Source organism: Rhinopithecus bieti, unplaced genomic scaffold, assembly GCF_001698545.2.
Source record: "Rhinopithecus bieti isolate Rb0 unplaced genomic scaffold, ASM169854v2 scaffold_23283, whole genome shotgun sequence".
In the NCBI taxonomy this organism is placed as follows: Eukaryota; Metazoa; Chordata; class Mammalia; order Primates; family Cercopithecidae; genus Rhinopithecus; species Rhinopithecus bieti.
In genome coordinates, this window is record NW_016810852.1 from 467599 (window position 1) to 495021 (window position 27423).

The 27423-nt window shown below is 46.4% G+C and overlaps 1 protein-coding gene across 6 annotated transcripts in view; it reads left to right on the plus strand.

Moving 5' to 3' along the window:
* Positions 1-27423, plus strand: part of TRABD2A (TraB domain containing 2A) — a 59053-nt gene that overhangs the window by 24666 nt on the left and 6964 nt on the right. For 3 of the 6 annotated variants that reach the window (XM_017892978.1, XM_017892982.1, XM_017892980.1), the window contains exons 3-5: positions 11651-11797; positions 14334-14508; positions 21818-21908. In XM_017892978.1, the coding sequence (XP_017748467.1) occupies positions 11651-11797; positions 14334-14508; positions 21818-21908 (413 nt within the window). Of the gene's footprint in view, positions 1-11650; positions 11798-14333; positions 14509-15416; positions 17764-21817; positions 21909-27423 lie in introns of those variants that run through there. The other 3 variants (XM_017892984.1, XM_017892983.1, XM_017892981.1) reach the window with 3 other exon arrangements.

The following is a 27423-nucleotide window of genomic DNA, read 5'->3' on the forward strand; positions in this document are numbered from 1 at the left end:
ACCCTGGGCCAGGTAGTTAAAGATCAACCCCTGACCTAATTGGTTCTGTTATCTATAGATTACAGACATTGTATAGCAATGCGCTGTGAAAATCCCTATCTTGTTTTGTTCCCATCTACTTACTGGTGCATGCAGCCCCAGTCACGTACCCCTGCTTGCTCAATCAATCACGACCCTCTCACACGCACCCCCTTAGGGTTGTGAGCCCTTAAAAGGGACAGGAATTGCTCACTCGGGGAGCTTGGCTCTTGAGACAGAAGTCTTGCCTATGCCCCCGGCTGAATAAACCCCTTCCTTCTTTAACTAGGTGTCTGAGGAGTTTTGTCTGCCGCTCGTCCTGCTACAATTTGACACCTTTGGTACACCCAGTAGGAGAGAGAGGTCTGTAATCAGAGGATGGTTTTGTGGAGCTTTTCCCCAGAGGTAGAAGTTGACCTGACACTGTGATCTCGGGGGGCAAGGGCTGTTAGTTAACAGGACAGGAAGGGTGAATTTGAGGCTGTCTGTGCATCTTACCTGGTGGTGCTGTCATAACCAGGACAGGGCATTCAGGAGAAGTAGGCGTATTGCCTCTTCTTGCCTTAGAGTTGCATGGGTCTGGGCAGTCAGTTAGGTCTTGCTTGAGGAGAGGTTGGCTTTAGAGGTCCGGGAGGCACCAAGGCTAGTCTTGCTGCCTATTGCCCTGTTTTTTGTGCAGTCTCTCTGTGGAAAGAGTATGAACTTTGGAGACCGTGGATCTGCGTTTGAATCCTGGTTCCCCCATTTCCTAGTATTGTGATGTTGGGTGAGATATTGAACATTTCCGAGTCTGTTTTCTTATTTGTAAAAGGGGTATGATGAAACAAACATTGTCAGTTTGTAGTGAAGAATAAACAGAGAACCTTTGTAAAGTGCCTAGTGCATAATGTTTTGGTTAGTTTGCTGTTGCTTTTGCTCCTACCACCGTAAGTGGTTGGGCTTACTCGTATCTAGCCTGTACAGTTGTCCCCTCAGTATCCATGGGGGATTGGTTCCAAGACCCATTTGGATACCAGAATTCAAGGATGCTCAAGTTCCTGCTATAAAATGGCAAGTTGCATTTGGATATAATCTACACACACCCTCCCAAATACTGTGTCATCTCTACATTACTTACAATACATAATACAATGTAAATGCAGTGTAAATAGTTGTTATACTGTATTTTTGTTTTTTAAAATTGTATTATTTTTTCAAATGTAAGTAATATATACTTATATATAATATATGAAAAATAAATAAATAAATTTTTTTGAGATGGAGTCTTGCTCTGTGCCCAGGCTGGAGTGCAGTGGGGCAATCTCGGCTCACTGCAACCTCTGCCTCCCTGGTTCAAGCGATTCTTCTGTCTCAGCCTCTCAAGTAGCTGGGATCACAGGTGCGCACCACCACGCCTAGCTAATTTTTGAATTTTTAGTAGAGATGGGGTTTCACCATATTGGCCAGGCTGGTCTTGAACTCCTGACCTTGTGTGCCTTGGTCTTCCAAAGTGCTGGGATTACAGGCATGAACCACTGCATCCAGCAAGGCTGGAAATCTTAAATTGAGGTAGTGGCCAGGCAGTGTTCTCTCTGAAGGACCTAGAAGAGAATCCCCCCTTTCAGCTTCTGGTGGTTGACACCTGTCCTTGGTGTTTCTTGTCTTATAGGAGCCTCACTCCAGTCTCTGCCTGATATGGTTTGGCTGTGTCCCTGTCCAAATCTTATATTGAACTACAGTTTCCATAATCCCCGTGTGTCATGGGAGGGACCAGGTGGGAGGTAACTGAATCATGGGGGTGGTTACCTCCATGCTGTTCTCCTGATAGTGAGTTCTCATGAGATCTGATAGTTTTATAAGGGGCTTTCCCAGCTATTGCTTGACACTTCTCCTTCCTGCCGCCATGTGATGAAGGACATGTTTGCTTCCTCTTCTGCCATGGTTGTAAGTTTCCTGAGGCCTCCCCAGCCCTGCAAAACCGTGAGTCAATTAAACCTTCCTCCTTTATAAATTACCCAGTCTCAGGTATGTCTTTATTAGCAGTGTGAGAATGGACTAACACACTGCCTCTGGCGTCACCTAGGTGTTCTCAGTGGGTGTTTCTGCATGTTCTTCTCCCTGTGGGTGCCTGTTTTCTGTATCTAAATTTTCCCTTTCTTATAAGGACACAGTCATATTAGATTAGGACCCACCCAAATTATCTTAACTTAAATATATCTGCAAGACCTTGTTTCCAAATAAGTTCACATTCATAGGTCCTGGGGGTTAGGATGAACATATCTTTTGGGTGGGGGAAAAATTTAACCCACAACACCTTCTTTTGCCTTCTCTAGTGGTTCCACAGCTGGTTAAGGAGATGATTTTCAGATTGACTTATCTTCTGTGTCCTGCAGTGACCTTTACCCTCCTGGGCTAATGGAAAACTTCGCCTATTGGGAGATCTATTCTTCTTTTTCCTTATTTCCTTCTGGGCTTGCCGTTGGCCTAGGAGGCTCTGGCTTCCATCTCATTCACTCAGGGAGCTTTCACGCTGCACAGTGGAGATGAAGATCTCATCACTGGGCCTTTGGCTGCTTCTACATTGGGCATATGGGTCATCTTTGCAGTTGTCACATTCCTGCTGCCCTCTGGGGAAAGGCTAGTGGCTCCTGCTGAGGTGCTGGAAGCACCTCCAAGTACAAGCTGCAACACCCTCCTCCACCCTGCCAACAGCCCCTGAGGACATTTTGGCCCTGCTTCTGATAGCCAAGCCAGCAACTCCGGCCACCTCATGGTCATTCTGGCAACCCCTCCCCTGCAACCCCATGGTCATTCTGGCCACCCCTCCTCCCACCCCATGCTCATTCTGGCAACCCCTCCCCCAGCCCATGGTCATTATGGCCACCCTTCCTCAACTCTGTGGTCATTCTGGCAACCCCTTCCCCAACCCCATGGTCATGCTGGCATCCCTCCCCTAACCCCATGGTCATTCTGGCAACCATCCCCCACTGCATGGTCATGCTGGCTGTGCTTCTTCCTGGACCCTTGGTGGCTACTCCTGTCCTTGCTGCATTGGTCTGTCCCGGGTCTGCAGACTTGGTTGCTGCTACATTAAGAGAGCCTGCTTCAGTGCCTTTGTCTACCTGTGCTGCCACCCCTGTTGCTGTCCTTTGCCAGGCTTCATAGGTTTATGACTGTAGAAGAGTATGTGCTGGGGTAGCTATACTGGCCGTTCTGTGATTAGAGTTTGTGTGTGGAGGTTACGTTGGTGTCCCTCCCCGCAACATAACCAGAGGAGATGACTCAAACGTCTCAGGGACCATGTGGAGACTCCTGATGCCAACCTGATCCTGACCCCCTTCTCTATGGAGCTCCATGGCCTGTGCCAAGGGGAGGAGAATCAAGCAAGGCAGAGAGGTCAGGATCGAGACCAGAGAGCTCTGCTCCCATTGCTTCTTGAGATGGAGCAAATTAAGGGCTTATAAGTGTAATTACATTTGAGGTCATCAAATCCAATCTTCTATTCGATGTAGGAATCACATTTATGGTCATTTCAATTTTGACTGAACAGCCCCAGTGCCAGCGGAGCACAATTACGGTTCCCCAGGGAACCTCCTTGTACATGTGTATATTACATACTTGTGCTGGTATTTCTATGGGGGAGAGATTCCATTTTCCATTTTGACAGCTACTACTAACAAATTATGCATGTGTGCATACAATGTACTGACATATGCAAATGAGTGCATGGCAGTCATGGACAGGGAACTCAAAAAGAAAGGACTTTCTAATAGTTAAAAATGTCTTACAAGACATTTTACAAGTGAGTGACGTGAGATGGTAAGTGTTCAAAAAGAAGAGCTTGGATGGTCGGGATGCTACAGAGGAGATTAAACACTGGGTATGAGATTAGAACAGCTGACATCTAAGGTCGTAAATTTAGCCTCCTGGTACACTCTACGAAAGCACTGGAACTCTCTCCAAGGTGACATCACCCACTGGTGGCTCATTTGTTTCTGGGTCCTTCCAAATGCAATGCCTCTTTCAGGTGAGCCTCAGAGAACAATAGCTGTGTATGACCCTGTGTATGAGTCCATCTCCTCGAGTGTTTGCCGAGACTTAGACTGGGCTGTACTTGTCCTCTGCCATAGACACAGACATCCATTGTATCCCTAGTTGGGATGGCCTGGATTCTGCTGGGACCCTCCACTGGTGACCTCAAATGATAAAGACTTTTTCTCAACAAATAAGACCTTTCTGTGTATCTGAAGTGGACACCTTTGCAGGTAGCAAGAATGGCGAGTAGCAAGCTTTAAGCATAGCTACTGTTTCTTATAGCCTAGGACAGAAATCTTTATAGACTTCTAGGAAAGTAGCCTGGTTAATACTAAGGTCTTGGAGGTCTCTGGCTTATTTCCCTAATGGTCTGGCCACACCCAGGAGGCTATTCACAGCCTGTGGCTGGTCAGGCCAGCAGCATGATGTTAGGTGTTGGAGAAAGGGGCTGGTGGAAGCCATGGCCACTGTTACCATTTGGATGCAGTTCTGCACATTAATCACTTATCTTTTGCTAGTCAGGATAATGTTGCTGTCAAACACTCTCCTCCCTTGGATCATTGTTGCCGAAGGCTCCCCATGGAGGGGTTGAGCCTACTGCTTGGCCATTGGGAGCTGGTAATATGGTAACACAGGTTCACCACTCATGGAGCCACCTGTTTTTTGATGGGGGGAGGGGCAAACTATAGTTCTAGGGCAAGGGAGTGACTGAGATAGCTCATCTGTCTCTGGGGCCTCCACCTTGACCCCAAACTCCTACTGAGTATCCGCATTTATCCTCTACCACCCTCTGTGACTGGGTGCTGTCACACACCCATTGGTTCTTGCCCCCTCTCCAACCCAAGAGCTACCCTGTTAGTGTAGGGCCACCACCATCTTCTTCCCCAAGTGCAGCTCAACCTCCCAGAGGACAGGCTGACTCTGTGGGGGTGGAGGAGGGGTGAGGAATACCATTATTATTATTGTGATGATTATTATCATTGTAAATCCATCCTGCTAACAGCTTTGAGTACTTTGCTGTCCCTCTCCTGGATGCTCAGAGTTCTAATATTCCACCACGCTTTCTTTTGTCCTCTTTTTCCCAGGGGATCATGGTTTTCCCCCAGGTGCTGTTAAAAGATTGACAGTGAGTGACAAGGACCTAAGTGAAGGCATTTGCTACCTGGCAATTTTTTGTTCAAGAGAACCCATTGGAGGTACATCAGTGTGAGTAGCTTGGCATGATGGTAGCCATTAGAGAGGAAATCTCCTTGGAAATCTTCCAAGTCCACCAACTGGACTTGGAAACTTAAAATGTGAATTTCTTTTGAAATAATGTTTTAAAGGGTGATTTCTAGGCTAGTCCACAGAAAAGGCTTATGTTTCTATGGAAAAACTTTAGAAAACACTGTGACTTGCAGAAGCATGCCGGCCCATTCTGCCAACACCCCAACAGCCCACATCCCTCCTGGCGAGAGTATAAGTCAGGCTCTACAAGCTATGGTGCAGGGAATTGGCATTCAGGTACCTTGTTGGTGACCGGAGCCATCAATTGATTCCAGTGCAGCAAGACCAGCATCTCTTTAAGGCATTTTTTTTTTATTTGCAAGAGTTGGACATGTCTGGTGTTCATTTCTTCAGGTTCTTGAGGCTCTAACTCTAACAAGTCCTGTCTGTGGTTTCCAGCCTTGCCTGTGTATTGCAGTCACCTGGGGGTGGAGGTAGGTGGAGATTCATGAGAGCATAGCTGTGATTATAGAAGATGCCCATCTGGTGTACAATCTGGTGTACAGAAGAGCTGACGTACAAGTTTGGCTTGGTTTATATGCAGCAATTACTCAGCACGGAGCAGCCCTGGATGCATGATGTGGGCTGGTGCCTAAGACGAAGGGAAATAAGCAAGCCTATGGGTGGGTAGAGCATGCCAAGGTTTATGTCAACAATGAAGTGGTGGAGAATGAGTTGCAATCTGTGGTTTGGGAAATACTGACTTCGAAGGTCTCAGGGAAAATCAAAACATCTGGGTGTCTGGAAGAGGAGGCTGGTCTGAGATCTGGGAGAAATGAGCCCTGAATCCTTACAGGATTGTCCGAAATATTGAGCTGTAGAACTCTGCTTGGGTTTCTCCTTGAAGTCAGCCAGGGGCAGCCTGAGCCCAGAGCAGAGGCCCCAGGACAGCTTTGGGTTAGGACAATGGGGGATACATCTGGGGGTCTGCAGCAAGTGGCTTCTGCACCTAAACTGCTTTTTCACTTAAAAGACTGCAGAGAACCTTGATTTTGTCCCTTTTTGTAGTCAGAAATTTTCCTTCTCCATTTCTGTGATTTGCCTCAGTCATTGATGTTATCCTATGACTAGGATAGCTGGAATTGCATTTCCTTCAGAAATAGTGAAGGCTGCCTATTCACCAGACTTCGGCTTTTTATTTTCTGCTTGTTTTATCTTACATTATAATATATAGTTTCAGGACCAGGCAATGGTTTATACCTGTAATCCCAGCATTTTGAGAGGCCGAGGTGGGTGGATCACTTGAGGTCAGGAGTTCAAGACCAGCCTTGCTAATATGGCAAAACTCCATCTCTACAGAATTACAAAAATAGCTGGGCATGGTGGCAGGTGCCTGTAATCTTAGCTACTCGGGTGGCTGAGGCACAAGAATCGCTTGAATCTGGGAGGCAGAGGTTGCAGTGAGCCGAGACTGTGCCATTGCACTCCAGCCTGGGTGATAGAGCAAGACTCCATCTCTTTCTCTCTCTTTCTCTCTCTCTCTCTCTCTCTCTCTATATATATACACACACACACACATATATAAAATATATAAAAAAATTATATATGTAATATATTTTCAGTATTTGTTCATGGAAAGGCTTTTATAAGCCTTTGTTTGACTTTTATTGGCCAAAGCAGCAAAATGAAAGTGGAGGAGATTATCTATCTATCTATCTATCTATCTATCTATCTATCTATCTATCTATCTATTGTTTTTATGTGTAGAGAGCATCCATGAAAAGAGATACAATGTGTTGGCAGCAGTGGTTGCTTTTAGGAAGAGTGATTGGGGAGCAGGGACTGGAAGACGATCTATTTCTTTATACTGTTTAAAATTTTTACCGTATGCATACTATTAGAAAAAAAGGAGCACTGAGATCGACATGGGTTATGGGTTGAATTATGTCTTCATCCCATATTCTTCCATTGTGGTCCCAATCCCAGGTATCTCAGATTGTGACTATATTTGGAAACAGCATCTTTGCAGGTGAGGAAGTTAAGATGAGGTCATTAGGGTGGGCCCTACTCAAAAGTGACTTTTCTTATAAAAAAAAGGAAATTTGGACACAGAGATAGATATACATGTGGGAAGAACACTATGTAGATTGGAATTATGTAGCCACAAGCCAAGGAACCACCAGAAGCTAGGAGAGAGGCCTGGAATAGATCCTTTCCCAACTTCTTCAGAGGAAGCATGACCTCGTCAATACCTTGGTTGCATACTCTAGCATCCAGGATGGTGAGGCAATACAATTCTGTTGTTTAAGCTATGCATTTTGTGGTATTTTGTTATGGCAGCCCTAGGAGCCTAACATAACACATGAAAAATGTTAGCAGAAACTGTAAAGGAAGGATTTGAATGGAGAAAGGGAGACACAGTGGGAGGCAGTGGGCACAGTGGGAGGCAGTGAGCACTAGCACGGTGGATCCATCCAGGACCCTTGTGCCTGCTCCTTTCCCCTCTCCCCTCCTGGCCACTGTCCCCAGCTCCTGGCTGAGCATGCTGCTCATGGCACCTGGCCTTTTTGGATTTCCAGAAACAACAGTCCTTGTGCCCCAGGTGTGTTCAGCTGATTCATGTGAGGTGACTTGATCAGTGACAATGCCCCATTCAGGACGGCCCACCTGGAAGAGGCCCTGGGGTCAACTTAACTGTGGAGTTTGTGAGCAAGTCTCATATCCACAAGCCACATCCTGAAACCCCAAATTTGTCAGATTGGTTCAGAGTTCTCCAAGCACAGCAAGGAAAGTAAATTATGTAAGGATGACTGACAGTCATTTGTCCTATCAGAGAGGGGTCCTTCAGAGATGCCACAGTAGTTTATGAGGATGCCATATCTGGGCCTCAGTGGTTCGAATGGGAGTGAGTTTAGGGTTGTGCATTGCTCCTGTGGTGCCCATGGAGACTTCCCTTGGAGCACCATCCTGCCCTGGACTTGGTTCCTCACTGGAGAGGGAGTTACCTCCTCTACCTCCACAGATGGCTACCCATGGCCTGACCAAAGGTTCACTCCAAGAGAGGCACCTTCGGCAAGGCTCTGCCCCTACCCAGCTTCACTCCAGGGCAGCCCGAGGCATGGACCGCCAGGTCTGGGCAGCACAGGTGATAAAGGGCTACCATCTGGAGTTGGACGGCTGGATGGCAGTGACCTGCCTCCCTGGTTTGTGGTGGTAGTGTGCAAACAGGCACCTTGAGTCATCAGGGGAGTATTCTGTCTCCAAGGAAACCCTGTAAGGACACTTTGATCCCACTCAGAGACTTTTTCTTCAGGAATCCGTCTTGGGTCTTTCTCCAGGGAGTCTGTTTCAGTGAGGGCTTTCCCTTGCTTAACATAAACAGTGCTGCAGAGACTTCCCCACATCTCAGCTAAGCCAGCGAAGGAGGGGTTTGGGGTGGGCTGCCTCGTCTGATGACCCCAGGCCAAGCTGTCCTTGAGGATCATGATGGAGCCTTCCTCTGACTTTCATTGACTGCGTCTCTTTGGACACACAGCGACCACTGTGTTTGGTGTTTAGCACCTGCTGGTGAGTACAGTGGGGCAGGATCCTTGCTCTTTTCAGCCAAGGAAATCCAGCCCCTTTTACCTCATCACTTAGTTGGTCTCTGTATCTCTTGATCTTTTAGGTCGATGGTTTATCTTGTGCTGGGTTTTAATCTGTGAGAAGCTTAAGGCCTTTCAGAAGTAGTTGGGGTATAAATAAACACACATGAAAGCCATGCTTCCCCTGGGTTGTTATTCGAATCACTGCAGCAGCTCTGAAAGGAAAGGCATGTGGTGATTACAGGAAATCGTGCTAGAGATTTAAAAAGCACATTTCTGTGGCTTTTAGCAACAAAAGAAAGATTCAGCACCAACTCTGATGCACAGTCCACTGTTCAAACTTCCTTAAAAGAAGAGTGTTTATAGTATGGCCTCCTCACCATAGTGCTGGGTGACACGAGGTGACCTCCCTTCTCTCCAGGCAAAATAGAAAGCAATGACCCTGGGATGATCAAGGGTTTTGATTTGCTTGTGCATGTGCTGTCCTGGCAAGCCTGAAATCAGAGTTTAACTTTGGGCCTCTGCCTTTCATCCTCCTCCCAGAAGCTTCTATGATATACCCTTTCCACCCTTCTTTTCAAGATTTTTCTTGAAAAACACCCCCTTTTTCAGGTAAAATGAAAGCTCCATTAAAGGCAAAGATTTTGTCTTGTTCATGAGTGTATCTTCAGTGCTTGGAACAGTGGGCATATAATAACTATTTATTGACTGAATTAATGAATAGAAGAAGGGATGAATGAATGAACTTTAGGATCATTTAGTACTGTGACTTGCCTTGATTCTGTCCTTGATTAGTTGACACAGAATGAACTTTCATGATACCTTTCATCATCCCTTACTCCCTTCCATTCTTTTACAAAGAGAGATCTGCCTCCTTCTTTGATTAAGGTTGAATCACAGGCACAGGAAATACTAGAGTAACTGAAGGAGGTAACTATATGGAAGGAGGGATACTGTGGTTTGAATGTGTCCCCTCCAAAATTCAGATGTTGCTAGTGTGATGGTATTAAGAGGTGAGGCCTTTAGGAGGTGATTAGGCCATGAGGGCTCCTCTTTATAAGGATAAGGGCCTTTATGGGATTAAGGCTCCTCTTTATAAGATCTTTACGGGATTAAGAGGTGTCATGCAGCCTTATAAAAGAGGTGTCATGCAGCCATTCCGTTAGCTTGCCCTTCTGTCTTCTTCCATGTGAGGATGCAGCAGGAAGGCCCTCACCAGACCAAAGGCCAGTGCCTTGATCTCGGACTTCCCAGCCTCCAGGATGGTGAGAAATACATTTCTGTTCCTTATAAATTACCCAGTCTCAGGCATTTTGTTGTAGCAGCACAAATGGACTGAGACAAGGGGCACGCAGTGGGTCTGTGCCACCTTGGCCCATGGGAGGCAAACCAGGAAGTCTTGTCTCCTTGCTACTCAGAATGAGAACATGTGAAAGGAGAAAGGGAGCTGGGGCTGGGTAGGGTCATTTGCTGACCTGAGACCTCTAATGGTTGTCTCTGGAGAGTTGAAACATCTTGCTAAAGACCTCATAGTCAGTCTTTGCTGCAACACAGATGGACCAAGCCTGTCTGTATTGCAGCAAAGAATGAGGGGATATTCCAGCAAAGGCAGCATCCTGTATACTGATTACTGGGGAAGCACAAGAAACGGGAGCTGTCAGAGGCTATAGAGCTGGATCTATACATGGGGAAAGTGAGAGAGAAAATTTCACAGGGTCATAAGTGTTGTCTGGAGCCTCGTAGTGGCTGGCCAGCCCCACTACCCACCTAATAGCAGGAACCGTACCTCCCCACCTCTGACCCAGCTCTCCAGTGCCCAAGAGAATTCCCTACTTTGTAAAATGAATTCTCCTGGGCACTGGAGAGCTGGATCAGAGCTGGAGAGGTAGGGTTCCTGGCATCAGGATCTTGAATCTGGATTTTCCCAAAAGATGTTCCAACGAAGCTTTCTCTTGTGATGTGTGCCTCAAATATGTTTGGGAAACCTGACATACTCTGTTCCCCATCAAGGAGACCCACATTGCATGTTAGTATATCAAAGACTCTGAGAAGTTCTGTAAAATTAAAACCTGTTTAATTTTCTTTTCTTTTTTTTTTTTCGAGACAGAGTCTTGCTGTCGTCCAGCCTGGAGTGCAACGGCACACTCTCGGCTCACTGCAACCTCTGCCTCCCGGGTTCAAACGATTCTCCAGCCTTAGCCTCCCGTGTAGCTGGGACTACAGGCATATGCCACCATGCCCAGCTAATTTTTGTATTTTTAGTAGAGACATGGTTTCACCATGTTGGCCAGGCTGGTGTTTAATTTTTTTTAGCCTTCATTTCCCATTTTTTCACATTAACTCCCGTTAATATCCCATGGATCTAATGACGCTGTTAGCTGGCCATGCCGCATTGATGGTTAGAAAAGATGTGGATAATGCATTGGTTCCTGCCCAGTCCTTTATGTAATTGGAACCCACTGGTAGGTGTGTCTGTGAGTCCCCAGCCCTCTCTCTGCCCCACCTCCTAGCTTCTTCAGTTGTTCCTCACAAGCTAGCTCTTGGGTTCCCTCACCTCTTGGTCACACTCATGGAAGAGTTCCAGGTTGTCTGTGTCCTCCATAAGGCAGTTCCCTAGGTGCGTCTGATTGGGGCTGATTTGGGAAGGACTGTTCTCCTCCTTTTCTTTGGACGCTGTCCAGGGATTTGTGTTCCTTCTTAAAGTAGCACTATCCATGTCCTTACATAACGAGCACAGAGGTGAGGGTATTTCCAGTCATGGACAAAAGAAATAAGATGGAAGCAAATACTTGCCTTGTTAATGAACTTAAAAGAGACCTTTCTTTTAGGTCATCTTTGCTTTGAACCAGACCCTCCTGCAGCAGGAGAGCCTGCGAGCGGGCAGTCTTCAGATCCCCTACACGACGGAGGATCTCATCAAACACTATAACTGCGGGGACCTCAGCTCCATCATCCTCAGCCATGACAGCTCCCAGGTGAGTGCCCTTTCCCTCTGCTAAGCTCAGTACACATTTAATTATAGGAATAAAAACATTACCTGGCAACATGTACACCCTGTGTACAAAGGATTGAGATCATGAGGGCTCTAGAAATAAAATGGGCAGATTTAGATGTCATTGAATGAGGCACTGCAGCTAATGAAAGTTTTACAAACCTTGTAAGAACAGAGAGGAGTACCGATTAGGGCTAATTCCAGGATTCCAGCCAAAGGATGAAGCTTCAAAGGATTTAACAGCAGGCCACATGAACAAACCTTGAGGAAGGGAAGGGTTCTGAGTCTGATGACCTACTGGCTGACTTAGGTCACACTTTTGCAAAATGATGGAGCAGAACTTTGACTGCAGTTTCAGTGGCCTCTAGGAACATGTAGCAGGATATAACTGTGTATTCACAGAATGCTTACAGGATTGGGGCATCAGAGCTGGGAAGGCTGCTAGCATTTGCAGACGTGGAGTGGATCATTGCATCCTGTGGTATTGCAGGATGAGTGTGGCTGAACTGGTGGTGGATTGAGTGTTTGTCCAGCTCAGCCTTACCTGTGGGCCACTGAGTGGAAGGAAGCAGCTGGTCAGGCCTCAGAAGATCATGGTCTCCTTCCAGGAGGGAAGTGGGACAGATCTTTGTTATGCTTTTATCAACAGGCTTCCCATGAGACAAGCCATGGTCCCTTCCCCTCCTCTCTAGGACCACATGCAAATGGCAAAAATCAGCTAAACTTCTGAGGTAGGGAGTTGTGTTGTTTCCCCCACCCAGGACTGGTGTCCGCATGCATGAGGACACTGGAGAGGGGAGACAGGAGCTTGTGGGTGTGGGTCATGCTGTATAGGTCTATGTTAAATTTGGGGACCCAGTCATAAGGAGACATGTATGAACATGAGAGCTGAAGGAGGAATAGCAGCAATGGGGAGAAGGACAGTAGAGACTGAGTGCAGCATCAGTCCAGAAAGGTGGCATTTCATTAATGACAGAAGCCTCAAAAGACGTAATGAGCATCTCCAAAAACCTAGAGGAAAAGGAAGTCAAATCAAGACGAAGTGAAGCAGGAGGAAAGGGAGAACAAGAAACACATTAAAGAAGGAAAAATAGAGTTGTTGGTGATAGATCTTACCTGCACACTTGCTGGGGGTAGGGAAAGGGGAAGAAAAGTCAAGATCAATTGGGAAATTGACATTTGTAGCAGCAGAAAAAAGTTAATATGGGTGGAGGATTTGGTCATTACGTGGGCAAATGGTGAGGCTGGCAGAGCAGATAATATAGATGTCTTATGCATTTCTCTCCTGTGACTTTCCCATACCTGTCCTGCCCACAGGGCCCCTACAGGAGGTCAGGGAATGTGCTGCCACTGTGAGTGAGGGCTAGGCTGGCCAGCAGGGAGTGGTGCAGGCTTTGGGTGATGTTTGGAATTTAGAAGGTGGAGCAGGATGTCAGAGGGAGGTCACCCTGTGTATCTGACACTGCCTCTGTAGAGAGGCTGGTAGAGAGGGGAGCTCTGCTGAAGAGAAGAGATTTTGGGAAATGGGCAGGGAATCTCACATAAATGACATGATTTAAAAAAAAAGATGACAGAGTAGAAGATGAAGGCTGTCGATGTGAAAATGAGAGAATATCATTTCGAGGCAATAGCGAAAGGAGATCTGTTATCCATAAAATGGAAGTTAATGCTATGTTACAGAGTCTGAGGACTTTGGAAAACTTTTTGAGAGGCTACTGGAAGCAGCAGCAGCAGGCAGGGTAGATACTGACCAAGATAACGGGTAACATTGTTAAGTCCCTGGGTGGAGGAGACAGCATGCACCCAGGGGGAGAAGTGGGAGGCTGAGGTTTGGGACGCCAGACAGCTGAGGGGGTGGGGAGAAAACACGGAGGGCTAGCCTTACCGGTAGCTTCTGTGCTGCAAGAACCATGCTGATTGTCACAATTTTGATGCAATTGCATCCTGTTATTAGCCAAAATAATGAAACTGGCTAACATGTATACCAGCATCAAGTGAAATATTTGCCAGGTAGGCAAAGAACACTGGGGAAAGCAAGGGAGAGAAATAGGAAGTGGAGAAATAATGAAAATGTAAAGTAGAGGATTTATAAAACATTTAAGTGTTCATACAAATTTCATGTTTTTGGTAATAGAATCTAAAATATGTAACTATATAAGACTATTTTTATAAGAAAAGCATGTGTGAATCACACAAGTTAAAACTATGGATGTGCTGTGCAGTGTCTTTTTTTTTTTTTAATAAACACATGGCATCAGACAGAGCCATTGAACTATTATGCTATTAACATTGTAAATAGCATAAGAGTTCATTCAGTGCACTTCACTTAATATTTTTTTCACTTTGGTTACAGGGAATGTGATATAGTTAGAAACATAGCAGACAGGAAACTCCAAGAATGGCGTCACTCTCCTCTTGACAGCGTCTTGACCATCTAGTTGGGGGATTTGGTGCTCCAATGAAGTAACTTTGTTAATAACTCCATTGCCCCCCTTTTTTTTCTCTTTATTTTGGTGGAGGTTCCCAATTTTATTAATGCCACGCTACCGCCTCAGGAGCGCATCACTGCTCAGGAGATTGACAGCTACTTACGCCGGGAGCTGATCTACAAGCGGAATGAGAGAATAGGGAAGCGGGTGAAGGCCCTTTTGGAGGAGTTCCCTGACAAAGGCTTCTTCTTTGCCTTTGGAGCTGGTGAGTAGTGGGTTACCTCTGAGTAGCCTCTGAAATCTGAGGCTTCTCCCAAGAAGGGAATGTTGAGGTGAACTCCTGCTTAGGGCCTGTGTTAGTCATGAAGCAAGATGAAGGGAGTGACACTTTCCTTGACTTATTTCAGTTGCAGAGTGGCTCCAGCTGGGGATGCAGCATCCAGCATGGTTGAAATGTTGCTGGATGAGCTGGTGCATGTGATATCACCCATAGCTCTCTCCACACATGAGCCAGCTGGGAAAGCATTTTTGTCCTCTGAATTTCATACTTAATCCCAACTTCTTCCTGGTACTTTTTGCTTTGTAAACTTTCACTAAAAATATATCTGTCTTTACTCTTCTACCTGACAATGAGCCTCCCAAGTCCAAGGCCTGACACATCAGCTGTTACTGACTGTTAACAGCACACATGGAGAGAGAATAGGACAATTATTTTCTTTTGTGGGCTTCTTGAAATAAATTTTATCCCCCGGAGTGACTCTGACACAGAATTCTTTGCAGCCTCAGGAATTGAGGATAAAAATGCCAGAGGCTGGACAGTATGCAGAAAGATCATTTGCTGGACTGGGCTTTGTTGTCTCATATTTTTTCTGCTAACTTCATAAACTTAAACAAGTCATGTCCCTCAGTTTTTTTTTTTACCAGTAAGATAGGGGTTGGAGAGAAGCAACTCTGAAATGGCAGGGTGAGGGCCTCCAAAAACCTGTTCTTCCATAACAGCAATAAGAACACTGGAGAAAATGGTCAAAATCAACTTTTCCACAGCTCTGGAAATTAATTAAAGGTTTGCAACAATCCTAGAAGTGTTTATTTAAGAAAACTGGATGAATTTTGATAGAAGCAGTGGGCTTTGTGGCATTTTAACTTGTTCTGTTTTTATCTCCCTTTTCCCAGCTTCACAGTAGTCTTGAAAATCAGGAGCCTTGAACTACACTAGCTGTGAAAACCATTTGCCTAATGGTTACTAGAGGGGACAGAATGGGTTCAAAGTTCCTCCAAAGCTCCGTCCTCAAAGAATCATCACTATTTGACATGTCCAATAGCTCCCTGAAATTTCCATTCCCAAGCTTGTCTTCATTTGAATTGACTCAGAGCTGCTCTGTATGAATAGCCCTATTCTTACAGTGTTTGTTGAAAACAATCAGTGGCAGCAGTTTAACATCATAGTTGCTGGAAATAGCAATATTAATTGAAGCTTACAAGGGGCTGCCCAAAAAACTTAAAAGGAAAATACCATAGGGGATTTTGAAAAGCTCTAAAATATTCCTAGAAAGTCACATGCATGAGAAGGGCTGTGCACATGCCCAGGAAGGACCTGAGAAGGTCCTAATCTCTCTCACCTCTGGCTGATCTTGAGGCTCTGTGTAAGCAGGGTGTGAAAGCTAAGGCAGGGTCATAAATTGCCTGCTGAAGCATCAAAGACATGTCCCCAAACTCACACAGACCCTCTGCAAAGGCTGGGAAACTTACCAGTTCAAGGAATTTAAGGAAATCTCTGTTCAGTCATTAGCCAGCCACTAAGCTAACTGAGCAGATCCTTCAGTGATCACACACAACAAAGAATACAGACTTTAGAGACTTAGTCCTAGAAAATCACTGAACAAACAGCAACAACAGTGCACCTGGGAAGAGGGGACAGGAGAAAATGATTTCCAGAGTTGATATGTTATGTTATTTAAATGTCTAGTTTTCAATAAAAAACAATTACAAAACACAGAGCAAAACTAGAAAGTATGGCCCATACCCAGGGAAAAACAAGCAAACAATAGAAGCTGTCCTTGAGGAAGTTAATATCTTGGACTTACTAGAAAAAGACTTTAACACTAGTTATTATGAACATGTTCAAAAACTAAAAGAGGCCGGGTGTGGTGGTTCATGCCTATAATTCCAGCACTTTGGGAGGCTGAAGCAGATGGATCACTTGAGGGCAGGAGTTCGAGACCAGCCTGACCAATATGGCAAAACCCCATCTCTACTAACAATACAAAAACTAGCCAGGCGTTGTGGTGCGCACCTATAATCCCAGCTACTTGGGAGGCTGAAGCAGGAGAATTGCTTGAACCTGGGAGGCAGAGGTTACAGTGAGCTGAGATCACGCCACTGCACTCCAACCTGGGCCACAAGAGTGAAACTCCATCTCCAAAACAAAAAACAAAAAAAACAAAAAATAAAAACCAAAAAACCCTAAAATAAACCATGTCTAAAGAATTAAAGTTTGAGAACAAATCTCACCAAATACAGAATATCAATAAAAATATAAAAATTATTTTAAAAGAACCAAATAGAAATTCTGGATTGAAAGTATAGGAACTGAAATGAAAAATTCACTGGGGGGACTGAACAGTAGATTTGAACTGGCAGAAGAAGAATCAACATACATGAAGATAGGTTGATTGAGATGATTCAGTATGAGAAAGAGAAAGGAAAAGGAATGAAGAAAAATGAATAGATCTTCAGATACCTGTGAGACACCCTCAAATGTGCCAATGTACACCTAATGGGAGTCTCAGAAGACAGGAGAGAAAAAAAAAAAAAATAAAAGAAAATTTGAATTTAAAATTGCTCAAAATGTCTCAAATTTGATGAAAAATATTACTCTGCACATTCAATCAATGAACTATAAGTTGTATAAAATCAAAAAGTTTCACACCAAGGCATATCATAGCCAAACTGTCAAAAGCCAAAGACACAGAATCTTGAAAGCAGTGAGAGCAAGGCAGGCAAAGGATTCCCAATAGGATTAACAGCAGATTTCTCATCAGAAGCCATGCAAGCCAGAAGGCTCTGGGGCACATACTCAAAATGCTGAAATAAAAGACTGTCAATAAACATTTCCACATCCAGCAAAACTCAAAAATGAAGGAGAAATATGTTGCATGTGAGCTGAACAGAATTTGTATTCTGCTACTGTTGGATAAAGTATTCTTTAAATGTCAATTAGATCAATTTGATTGATGATGCTCTTCAGTTCAACTATATTCCCTATCTGATAATTCCAGAATCTCTATCATGTCTGAGTCTGAGTCTGATGCTTTCATTGTTTCTTCAGATTGTAATTTTTCTTGCCTCCCAGTATGCCTTGTAATTTTTAATTGAAAGCTGGATATGATGTATCTGGCAATGGGAAGTAAGGGAAATATGTTTTTAGTGTGAGGGTTTATGTTAATCTTTCTCAGAGTTGGGCTGTTTAATGTTTTGCTGCGGTCTGAATGTTCCTAAAAACTTGTGTGTTGAAACTTAATTATTATTGTCATAGTATTAAGAGGTGGGGCCTTTGGGAAGTGATTAAGACATGAAGGCTTCACATTCATGAGTGGATTCATGCTTTTAAAAGGACTGGAGGAAAGTAGCGTAGGCTCTTTTTTTGCCCTTGTGCCTCCTACCATGTGAAGATCTAGCATTAGCCCCTCCTGCCATGTGAAGACTCAGGAAGAAGGCCCTCATCTGGGCATGGTGGTGCATGCCTGTAATCCCAGCACCTTGGGAGGCCACGGCAGGAAGATCACTTGAGCTCAGGAGTTTGAGAGCAGCCTGGTCAACACAGTGAGATCTCACTTCTACAAAAATTAAATAAAAATTTAGCTAGGCATAGTTTGCCTGTAGTCCCAGCTACTTGGGAAGCTGAGGTTAGAGGATCACTTGAGCCCTGGAGGGTGAGGCTGAAGTGAGCTATGAACATGCCACTGCACTCTAGCCTGTGTGACAGAGTAAGACTCTTGGTATAAAAAAAAAAAAAAAAAAAGGCTCTCACCAGGCACTGAATGCCTATGCCTAGATTTTGGACTTCCCAGCCTCTAGAACTGTGATAAATACATTTCTATTATTTATAAATGACCCAGTCTGTGGTATTTTGTAATAGCAACACAGACTAAGGCATGTTTGATGTACCTCTGGGTCCTAGAGGCTTCAGTTTCCTCTAGTGTCCTCTAGTTTTTCCTCTAGTTTTTTTGTCTTTGTGTTTTCTTAAGAACGTTTCTTAAATAGAGTCTGAGTCTTGCTGCATTTTCACCTGTAATCCACTGTTATTTTACTGGAGCCCTATTGATGTGATGCTAAAGTGAAGATACCATTTCATACTCGGTTATAATAAAAAAGATGGATAGTAAAAGGTTTGGTGAAGACATGGAGAAATTGGCACCCTCGTACATTGCTACAGGGAATGTAAAATGTGTAGCCATTTTGGAAAACTGTTTAGCAGTTTTTCAAAATTAAACATGGGGCTACCATTTGATTCAGCATTTCAACTTCCAGATATATGCCTAGAAGAATTGAAAACATATATCCACACAAAAATTTGTACACAGATGTTCATGGCAGCATTATTTATAATAGCCAAAAAGTGGAACCAAACCAACTGTCCATCAACTGACATGGATAAATAAAAGGTGATATATATATACACAATGGAATATTATTTGGCCATAAAAAGGAAAGAGGTACTGATATATGGTGCTACATGGATGAACTTTGAAAACATTATGCTAAGTGAAAACAGCCAGTCACAAAATCATATGATTATATTTATATGAAATGTCCAGGACAGGCAAATCTATAGAGACAGAAAGTATTCATAGATTAGTAGGTGCCAGGGGCTGGGGTCAGAAGGATGAAAATGTTTTAAAATTAGATAGTGGTCGAACTTGCACGACTTTCTGAATATGCAAAAAAAATCAATGAATGGCATACTTTAAAAGAATGAATTTTATGTTATGTGAATTATATTCAAATATTAACAAAACTTATAGAAATATGAGGGGTTTGGGTCCCACATGCTCATTGAAAAGTTCTGCCACAAAACAAATTGCAGTTTGTGCCCGCAGCAGTGCCTGTGAGTATGTGGCAGTTTTCTTCTTCTGTAAGTCGTGTGTTTCATGTCTGGATTGGGTACCATGTGCACATTTCTACTGTCTCAACAAATGGCTTCCTGTAACAAAGCTGTTAGCCTGGGCCTCACTCTTGAGGCACCATAACAGTGGTGCAGGCCCCAGATGAGAAAGGAAACAGAGCCAGTGGTGGTGTCCCAGTGCACCACCCTGGGTCTGCATGGATGGAAGGTGCCCAGGTGCTAGAGTGTGGGTTTTTGCTTTCCACTCCTGCCAGACTTAGGTGAGCTCCCAAAAGCTTCCCCTATGTCCAGTGCAGGGGTAATGGGGCGCTGGGGAGAGGGGAAAGGTCGACTGAGTTCTGGGCTGGCGGGAGGCTGGAGCATAGCTTGGTCTGAGCAGTTCGGTGGGTGGGCCCTCGTGGTGGGGGTTGTGCCAAGCAGGTGGCACAGGCAACACCAACACCTGAGCTTTCCCATTACTCAGGGCTCGATTTGTGATACTGATGCAGTGCTAGATGGGGGCGTCAGGAGTGCCCAGGGGCTGTGACCCCCATCTAGCACCGGCTCCTTCTAGGGCAAAGTTATCTTCCTGTAGCCACTTTCTCTCTGGGCCTTCTGAAGGCTAAGTTGAGCAGAGGAAACTACAGAAATTGCTCCCAAACACATTACTGTGTGCTTTTAAAACTTAAAAGCTGTGTGGTTAGCAAACTTTTAATTGCAAAATGGGGATATCTGAAAACGGAAAGTACTGGAGTTTTAAAATCAAGCAGCAACTTTTGTCATGGGGATGTGGATATAAAATACGAAGATTACAAATGGAAATCACCTTTGCAGTAGAAGAAAAATTGAAGTCAGAAGTGCTAAGTAGAAACTATAATCACTTGTTCTAAATTGCCAGTTCCTTATTTGCAAATGAATAACCTAGGATGAGTGGTGAAAGACATGACTTTTTTTCTTATTTAGGTGTCGATCTTTTTTTTTTTTTTTTTTTTGAGACGGAGTCTTGCTCTGTCGCCTGGGCTGGAGTGCAGTGGCCGGATCTTAGCTCACTGCAAGCTCCGCCTCCCGGGTTTATGCCATTCTCCTGCCTCAGCCTCCGGAGTAGCTGGGACTACAGGCGCCCGCCACCTCGCCCGGCTATTTTTTTGTATTTTAGTAGAGACGAGGTTTCACCGTGTTAGCCAGGATGGTCTCGATCTCCTGACCTCGTGATCCGCCCATCTCGGCCTCCCAAAGTGCTGGGATTACAGGCTTGAGCCACCGCGCCCGGCCTAGGTGTCGATCTTAAATCAGCTCATGCTGATTTTTGGCTCCTGTTTGCCAGGGTTACTTCTCCAGTGGCCTCCTCTCCTACCCCACATTTCTAGGTTACAGCTATCACCCCTGCACTGGCAGCTGTCTAGGCTGGTCTAGGCTGTGGGGAGGAGAGGGGAGGATGGGAGGGAATGGTTTTGCCAGACTTCCCTTTCTGAGCCTCTGCTGACCCATGAACCCCACCTTTGATGCATGAGGGTGAAAATGAAAGCAGGAACCATGGGCCTTCTGCTTCCTTCTTGGGGCCTATTTGCTGTACTGCCACAGGCTCCCAGGGTTCCCTGGTTGTGACTCCTGAGACCATAGTGGGTTTGTCCTATGCAGAAACCTCCAAGAAGGACAAATCTTAGATTAGATTGCCTTTACTTTTTCTAGAAAGTGGTGATTGGGAAGTAGCCATTCCTTCGGTCCCACCAGCCTCCCTGTTTTCTCAGAGAGCATATTTGCATTCCATCCTGTAGTTGGGAATTCTCCTCTGCGCCACCCCCCCTTTTTTTAAATTGAGGCAGAGTCTTGCTCTGTCATCCAGGCTGGAATGCAGTGGTGCAATCTCAGCTCACTGCAACCTCCGCCTCCCAGGTTCAGGTGATTCTCCTGCCTCAGCCTCTTGAGTAGCTGGGATTACAGGTGCCCGCCACCGTGCCTGGCTAATTTTTGTGTTTTTAGTAGAGATGGGGTTTCACCATGTTGGCCAGGTGGGTCTTGAACTCCTGACTTCAGGTGATCCACCCGCCTCGGCCTCCCAAAGTGCTGGGATTATAGGTGTGAGCCACTGTGCCCAGCCTGAATTCTTGTGTTTTCTCCAGACCAGTGTCCTCACCTTTCAGGATCCTGCTCACATATCACCTCTTCTGGGAGGTCTTACCAGGTTGCAGTTTGATGTCCAGGCTCTCCCCTTAGCTGTGTGACTTCAGGTAACTTGCTGCATTGTTCTGATCTTCAGTGTCATCGTCTCTGAAATGCTACTGATGCTGCCCTGCCTGCCTTGCAGGACTGTTGGCAGGCCTGATTCTAGAAGCTCTCTGGAACTGTACTGTGCTGGACAGATAGGCAGGGGGCTTGGCAGGGTAATTTCTTGGTTCTAGGTTGTGTGTTTGGGAAGTATGATTGGTGGTCCTGGGAGCTGCAGCATTTCAGACTGTTTTTCTCACTGCAGGTCATTTCATGGGCAACAACACAGTGCTGGATGTTTTGCGGCGTGAAGGCTATGAGGTAGAACACGCCCCTGCTGGACGACCCATCCACAAGTAACCGCCCTGTGCTTCTATCTTGGCTGGGGAGCTGAGACCCTCATGGGGCTGCCTGGGCACCAGGGTGGGCTGCTATCCTGAGAAACTCCAGAGAATCCCTGCCTGGTCATTTCCCCCACACTTGACCTTACATGGACATTTTACTGGCTTTGTGTGGCTGGGGCTGTGCCAGACGTGGTTGGCAGGGTGGACACTTTGGACTGCAGAGGCCACACTGGCCTTTTTCTCAGTGGTGTTTGGGGAGCAGGGGAAGGTGAAGGGAAGGTTGCCTAGGGGTCGAAGGGTAGGGAAAAGGAGGAGTAATTAGGCTTAATGTCCAGTGTCCTTTGCCCTAGGTGCTTTGGAAGTTTTTGGGAGGCAGAATCAGGCCATGACAGTGGTAAATAGGCCAGAGGGGTTAGGGGTGAAGGGAGTGCATGTCTGACCCCTCTCAGGGCAGGAGCAAGTCCCTTCTCTTTCTCTGAGCTGTTTCCTCCTCCCTAGGTTTTTTTTTTCTCTCTTTCTCTTTTTTTTTTTTTGCCAAACTGCCCTCTGCCCCTGCAGACCCTTCTGTAAAGAACTCAGGAGGCCCTCAGCAATGCTGTCCACCCACTGGCCTCCCAACTGGTCGTCCATCCTGGTGGGCCCCAGGTGTCCTTCCTCTTCCCCTGTAATAGTCTGCTTGGGCTGTCATAGCAACCACCACAGACTGAGTGATTTAATCAACAGAAATGCATTTCTCACAGTTCTGGAGGCTGGAAGTCCCAGCTCAAGGTGTCAACGGGACTGGTTTCTCTTGGGACCCCTTTGCTTGACTTGTAGATGGCCATCTTCTCTTCCTGCTGGCATGTGGCATTTTTACCTGTAAGCGAGCATCCCTGGCCTCTCTTCTAGTAAGGACACTGGTCTTATTGGACTAGGGCCCTCATTTTAACTGAATCACCTCTTTAAAGGCCTTAACTCCAAATGGTCACATTCTGAGGTACTGAGGATTGAAGCTTCAACATGTGAATGTGGGGGGCACTCATCAGCCCCTAATATCCCCTCCATTCCTCTGGCCCCTACTCCCTCCCAATCCATGGTCAGCAGCCCCCTTCTCCTGGCAGAGGTCTCAGCTGTAGCGAGAGCGCTCCAGGATGCAAATGCCCATCCCCTGACAGAGGATCCAGCAGTTGTGTCTGCCCGAAGGCCGCCCATCTCCAGCTGCCCTCTTTCTCCTCAGAAGGCCCCCCCTTCACCGCACCTTGTCTCCCTGTTCCCCCTCACCCCAGAGGCTCCTGCCTGGCAGGAGCCATGATTTTTCCAGTCTCCCTCCAAGCAGGAAATCCTGGATACATCCTGGACTTCTCTTATCCCCACCTGTCTTCACGACCTGTATTCAATATGTCAATACTGACCGCCCTTCACAGAGCACTTTCTGCTTACGGAAGGGCTGACATGAGACTGCTCATTTCCCTCCTCCACCAGGCTTTTGTCTTCCTCCAGTAAAGACTCGCTGGGATTTGTCCTTCTCTATTTCCATGGCCACCGCCCCATTCCAGGCCCCTCTCCCTCTGGTTCACTCTTCACCCTCCTGTGGGACTAATCTTTCCAGTGTCCCATATTCAAACCCTCCGTGGTTTCATATTGTTCTCTTTCAAGGTCATTGTCTTCACGCGGAGGTCTTGGCACTCAGACCCTATCCTTCAGCACCGATCTGCTGCTTGCTTCAGAAGAGCTTCCATCCTGTCCCCGCCTCTCCACCTTTACTGACGCTACTTTCCCCGTCTGAGGAGCCCTCCTGTCCTCCCCTTGACTGGGAGGATCCCGCCCCTGCCTGAGTCAGCTCTGCTGCAGGCTCACGTCTCCTGCCTCTCTCCTTCCTGTTCTCCTTGAGATCTGGAGGAGCCAGCCCTTAGGGGTTCTCTGTGCCCTGCAGGACTGTAGGTCTTTCCTCCCTCACTGGTCTCTGGTCCCTTCTCAGCTCTTCCTGCCTGGCTGACTGGACTGGGGTTCCACGCACTGTCCCTAGGGTGCTGGAGAGGGCCCTACCTGGGGAGTGTGTGTGTGTGTGTGTGTGTGGGGGGGGGAGGTGTGTAATGTGTGTGGAGTATGTGATGTTTGTGTGTGTGGTGTGTCTCGGTGAGTGGTGTCGTGTGAGGGGTTTCGTCGTGTCTGTGTGCTGTGATATTTCCGTGTGGGCAGGGTTTCGTGTGGCACTGCTCTGTGTGGGGTGTCATGCTGTCGTGTCGTGCGTTGTGCGACTGTATGCGCTGCATGTGCTTGTGCCTGTCTGTGTGTGTGTTTGGTACTGGCTTTCGTGTGGGGGTGTGTGTGGTATGTGCGGGGTGTGTGTGGGTGTGTAGTGTGGCATCTTGTGTGGTCCACTGTCTGGTGTGTGTGCGCGGTATTGGTCGCCTGTGTCTGGCTCGCATGTTTGGTGCTGCGTGTTTGTGTGTGTGTGGGGTATGTGTTCGCGCTGCATGTCTGATGTGGTTGTGCTGTGGTTGTGTACGTGGGGTGTTTGTTGTGTTTTGGTACGTGTGGTGTGTGTGGTACGTGTGGTGTGTGTGTGTGTAGTGTGTGTGGTACGTGTGGTGTGTGTATGTGTGGTGTGTGTGTGTGGAGGTATGTGTGGTGCATGTCTGATGTGTATGCGGTGTATGTGTGGGGTGTCTGTTGTGGTATGTGTGGTGTGTGTGGTACATGTGTTGTGTGTGTGTGTTGCTGGTTGTTCCCAGGCTCCTTAATTCTGCCTCTAACCCTGACACCTGCCTTTAGGGAAAGGAAGGTCAGGAATCGGTCTTTTTAGAAGCTCTCCAGGAGATTCTGATGCCCAGTGAAGGCTGAGAACCAGTGTTCTCACTTTCCTGGGGAGGAAAAGAACATTTATTGGTGGATCATCCAGTGGTAGCCAGGTTTATATGGGCTCTCTGTTAATGCTCAAAACCAGCCTGCAAGGGAAGTGTTCCTTCTCATTTACTAATGAAGAAACTGTGAAAGCACACAATTAACCAGGACCAGGAAATAACCCAGACCCATCCACCTCCTAAACCTCTTCTTTCTACCCTTTCTTCTCCCACCTTTTACTTCCTAGCCTCTATGTCTTTGTTCATGCAGTTTCCTCTGCCAGAGATTCTTTCCCTACCCGCACTATCCCCAGTTCTCTCTATCAGAATCTGTGAGATCCAGCACAATTGCCACATCTTCCTCCATTGCTCCAGCCTGGGTTCATCCTGTGCATGACCCCAAGGAACCTACAGTTTGTGCAAGAGCTCTTTCTTTCTTCTAGAGCCTTCTGGACAAGGATCTAATTTTCAAAATTGGATTTCCAGAGTACCTATCCTGGCATCTGGCACATGATAGGATCTCAAATAGGATTGATTGCTGATGTGCTACTATCATGGCCGGTGCTGCTCACGTGCATTCATTTATTCAGCCAGTGGGGGACCTGAGAGGTTTTAGGGGTGAACGTGCATACAGTGGTCCCAGGTGAAGCCATGAGAGAGGATGAGGTCTCCAAAGGAGCTCCTGTTCAGGAAGAAGGGACAGGGTCCTGGGAAGCTAAGGACCCAGGGAAGTGGGTTGGGGAGAATGCCCACAAAGCGGGGCTGGCAAGGAGGACCAGGGCAGCAGGGGGATACCTGTTTCCTTCTTCCCCTCCTCGGCAGCCATATGGTAGTCCTTAAGGGATGATTCTGGTCATGTGGAACTTGAATCCAGGGCAGGCTGGTGTGGCTGGGGACATGAGGGCTGTTAACTGGTGATCTAGCTTACTTCAGGCCCTGCCAGCTCCCTTAGTCTTGGGGTAAGCCAGTATTAGGGAGACAGAGATGGGTGTGCATGTTGGGGTGTGGGGAGGGCAACTAGCAGCTGCCACTCTACACTTGTCAGCAGGCTGGAAAACACAGGAAATGCTCCTGAATGTGAGGCTGCTATTCTTTCAGCAGAGAAGAGAAAGAGATGGGGTTCCTCTTGGGCTAATCTGCAGAGGGCTTAGCCAGTTCCTCCCTCCTCCCCCCGGGATAATGGATACTATGTTAGTTTTCTATTGCTGCTATAACAAATTATCATAAACTCAATGGCTTAGAACAACACAGATTCATTATTTTATAGTTCCGGAGATCAGAAGTCTGACACAGGTCTCACTGGGTGAAATTAAGGTGTGGGCTTGGCTGCATTCCTTTCTGGAGGTTCTAGATAATTTGTTTTCTTTTCCTTTCCAGCTTCTAGAGGCTGCCCACATTCCTTGGCTCGTGGAGAATTCCATCTTCAAAGCCAGCAATGTTGCATTTCTATAACCATTCTTCCATAGTCATATCCCCCGCTGACCACAGAAGGGTTCTCTGCTTTTAAGGGCCCATGTTATTAGATTGGGCACACCTGGGTAATCGGGGCTACTCTCCTCATCTTAAGGTCCTTAACTTAATCACACCTGCAAAGTTCCTTTTACCGTGTAAGGTAACGTGTTCAGAGCTTCCAGGGGCAAGATCATGGACATCTTTGGGGATCTGGCAGATGTCCCTTTGGTTACACAGTGGGATGCTCTAAGGTTCTGATCAGCCCTGCTAGGGTTTATACAGCTTCACTCATTCTCAGAGGACTGGGAGAAAGAGGGATGCACCTGAAGTAAGGATCTACTGAGTGCTCAGCACTGTGTGAAGCATGGTGTTTGGGCTGTTTTAATCCTCACAGCAACAAAGTAGGATAGGTTAATTTTATACAAGTCGCAGAGGCTCAGAAAGGTCAATTATCTTGTCTAAGCCTCCAAGCCTGGGGTCTTTTCCTTGTCAACCAGTGTGTTTCTTTCTTGGAGACTTCTATGGAGTGAGGAGGCTGCGTGAAATGCAGGTAGGGGGCAAATAGGCTATCAGCACAAGGGGGTAGCCCTATATTGTAGCCAAAATGATCATGGGCTTAGCCTTTGTGGGTAGAAGTTTAGCTAAACTGTGAGAATCCAGGTGGGTCAAAACATGATAATCTAGATCTTGAGCCTGTGACGGGATCCAGCCCAGAGGCTCTATGGTGGATTGGGTGTGTTCAGCAGCTGGCATTTTCTATTTGAGGCAGAAGAGCAGTCACCTCTATTGACCTAGAGACCCTTAAACCCCTGTCTGAGTCCATGTGAGCATTTGTCTGTAGGATCTCCCTGGAGATTACAGTGACACTAATTTCTACTCTCTATATTTTCTACAATGAGAATGGATTAGCTTTATGATGTGAAAAAAATCTCAACAATGAATGTTACTTAAAAGCTGCAAAGAATTGGCCAGGCGCGGTGGCTCACGCCTATAATCCCAGCATTTTGGGAGGCTGAGGCGGGTGGATCACGAGGTCAGGAGTTCAAGACCAGCCTGGCCAAGATGGTGAAACGTCGTCTCTACCAAAAATACAAAAAAATTAGCTGGGCCTGGTGGCACGTGCCTGTAATCCCAGCTATTTGAGAAGCTGAGGCAGAGAATTTCTTAAACCTGGGAGACGGAGGTTGCAGTGAGCTGAGATCGTGCCACTGCACTCCAGCCTGGGCGACAGAGCAAGACTCTGTCTCAAAAAA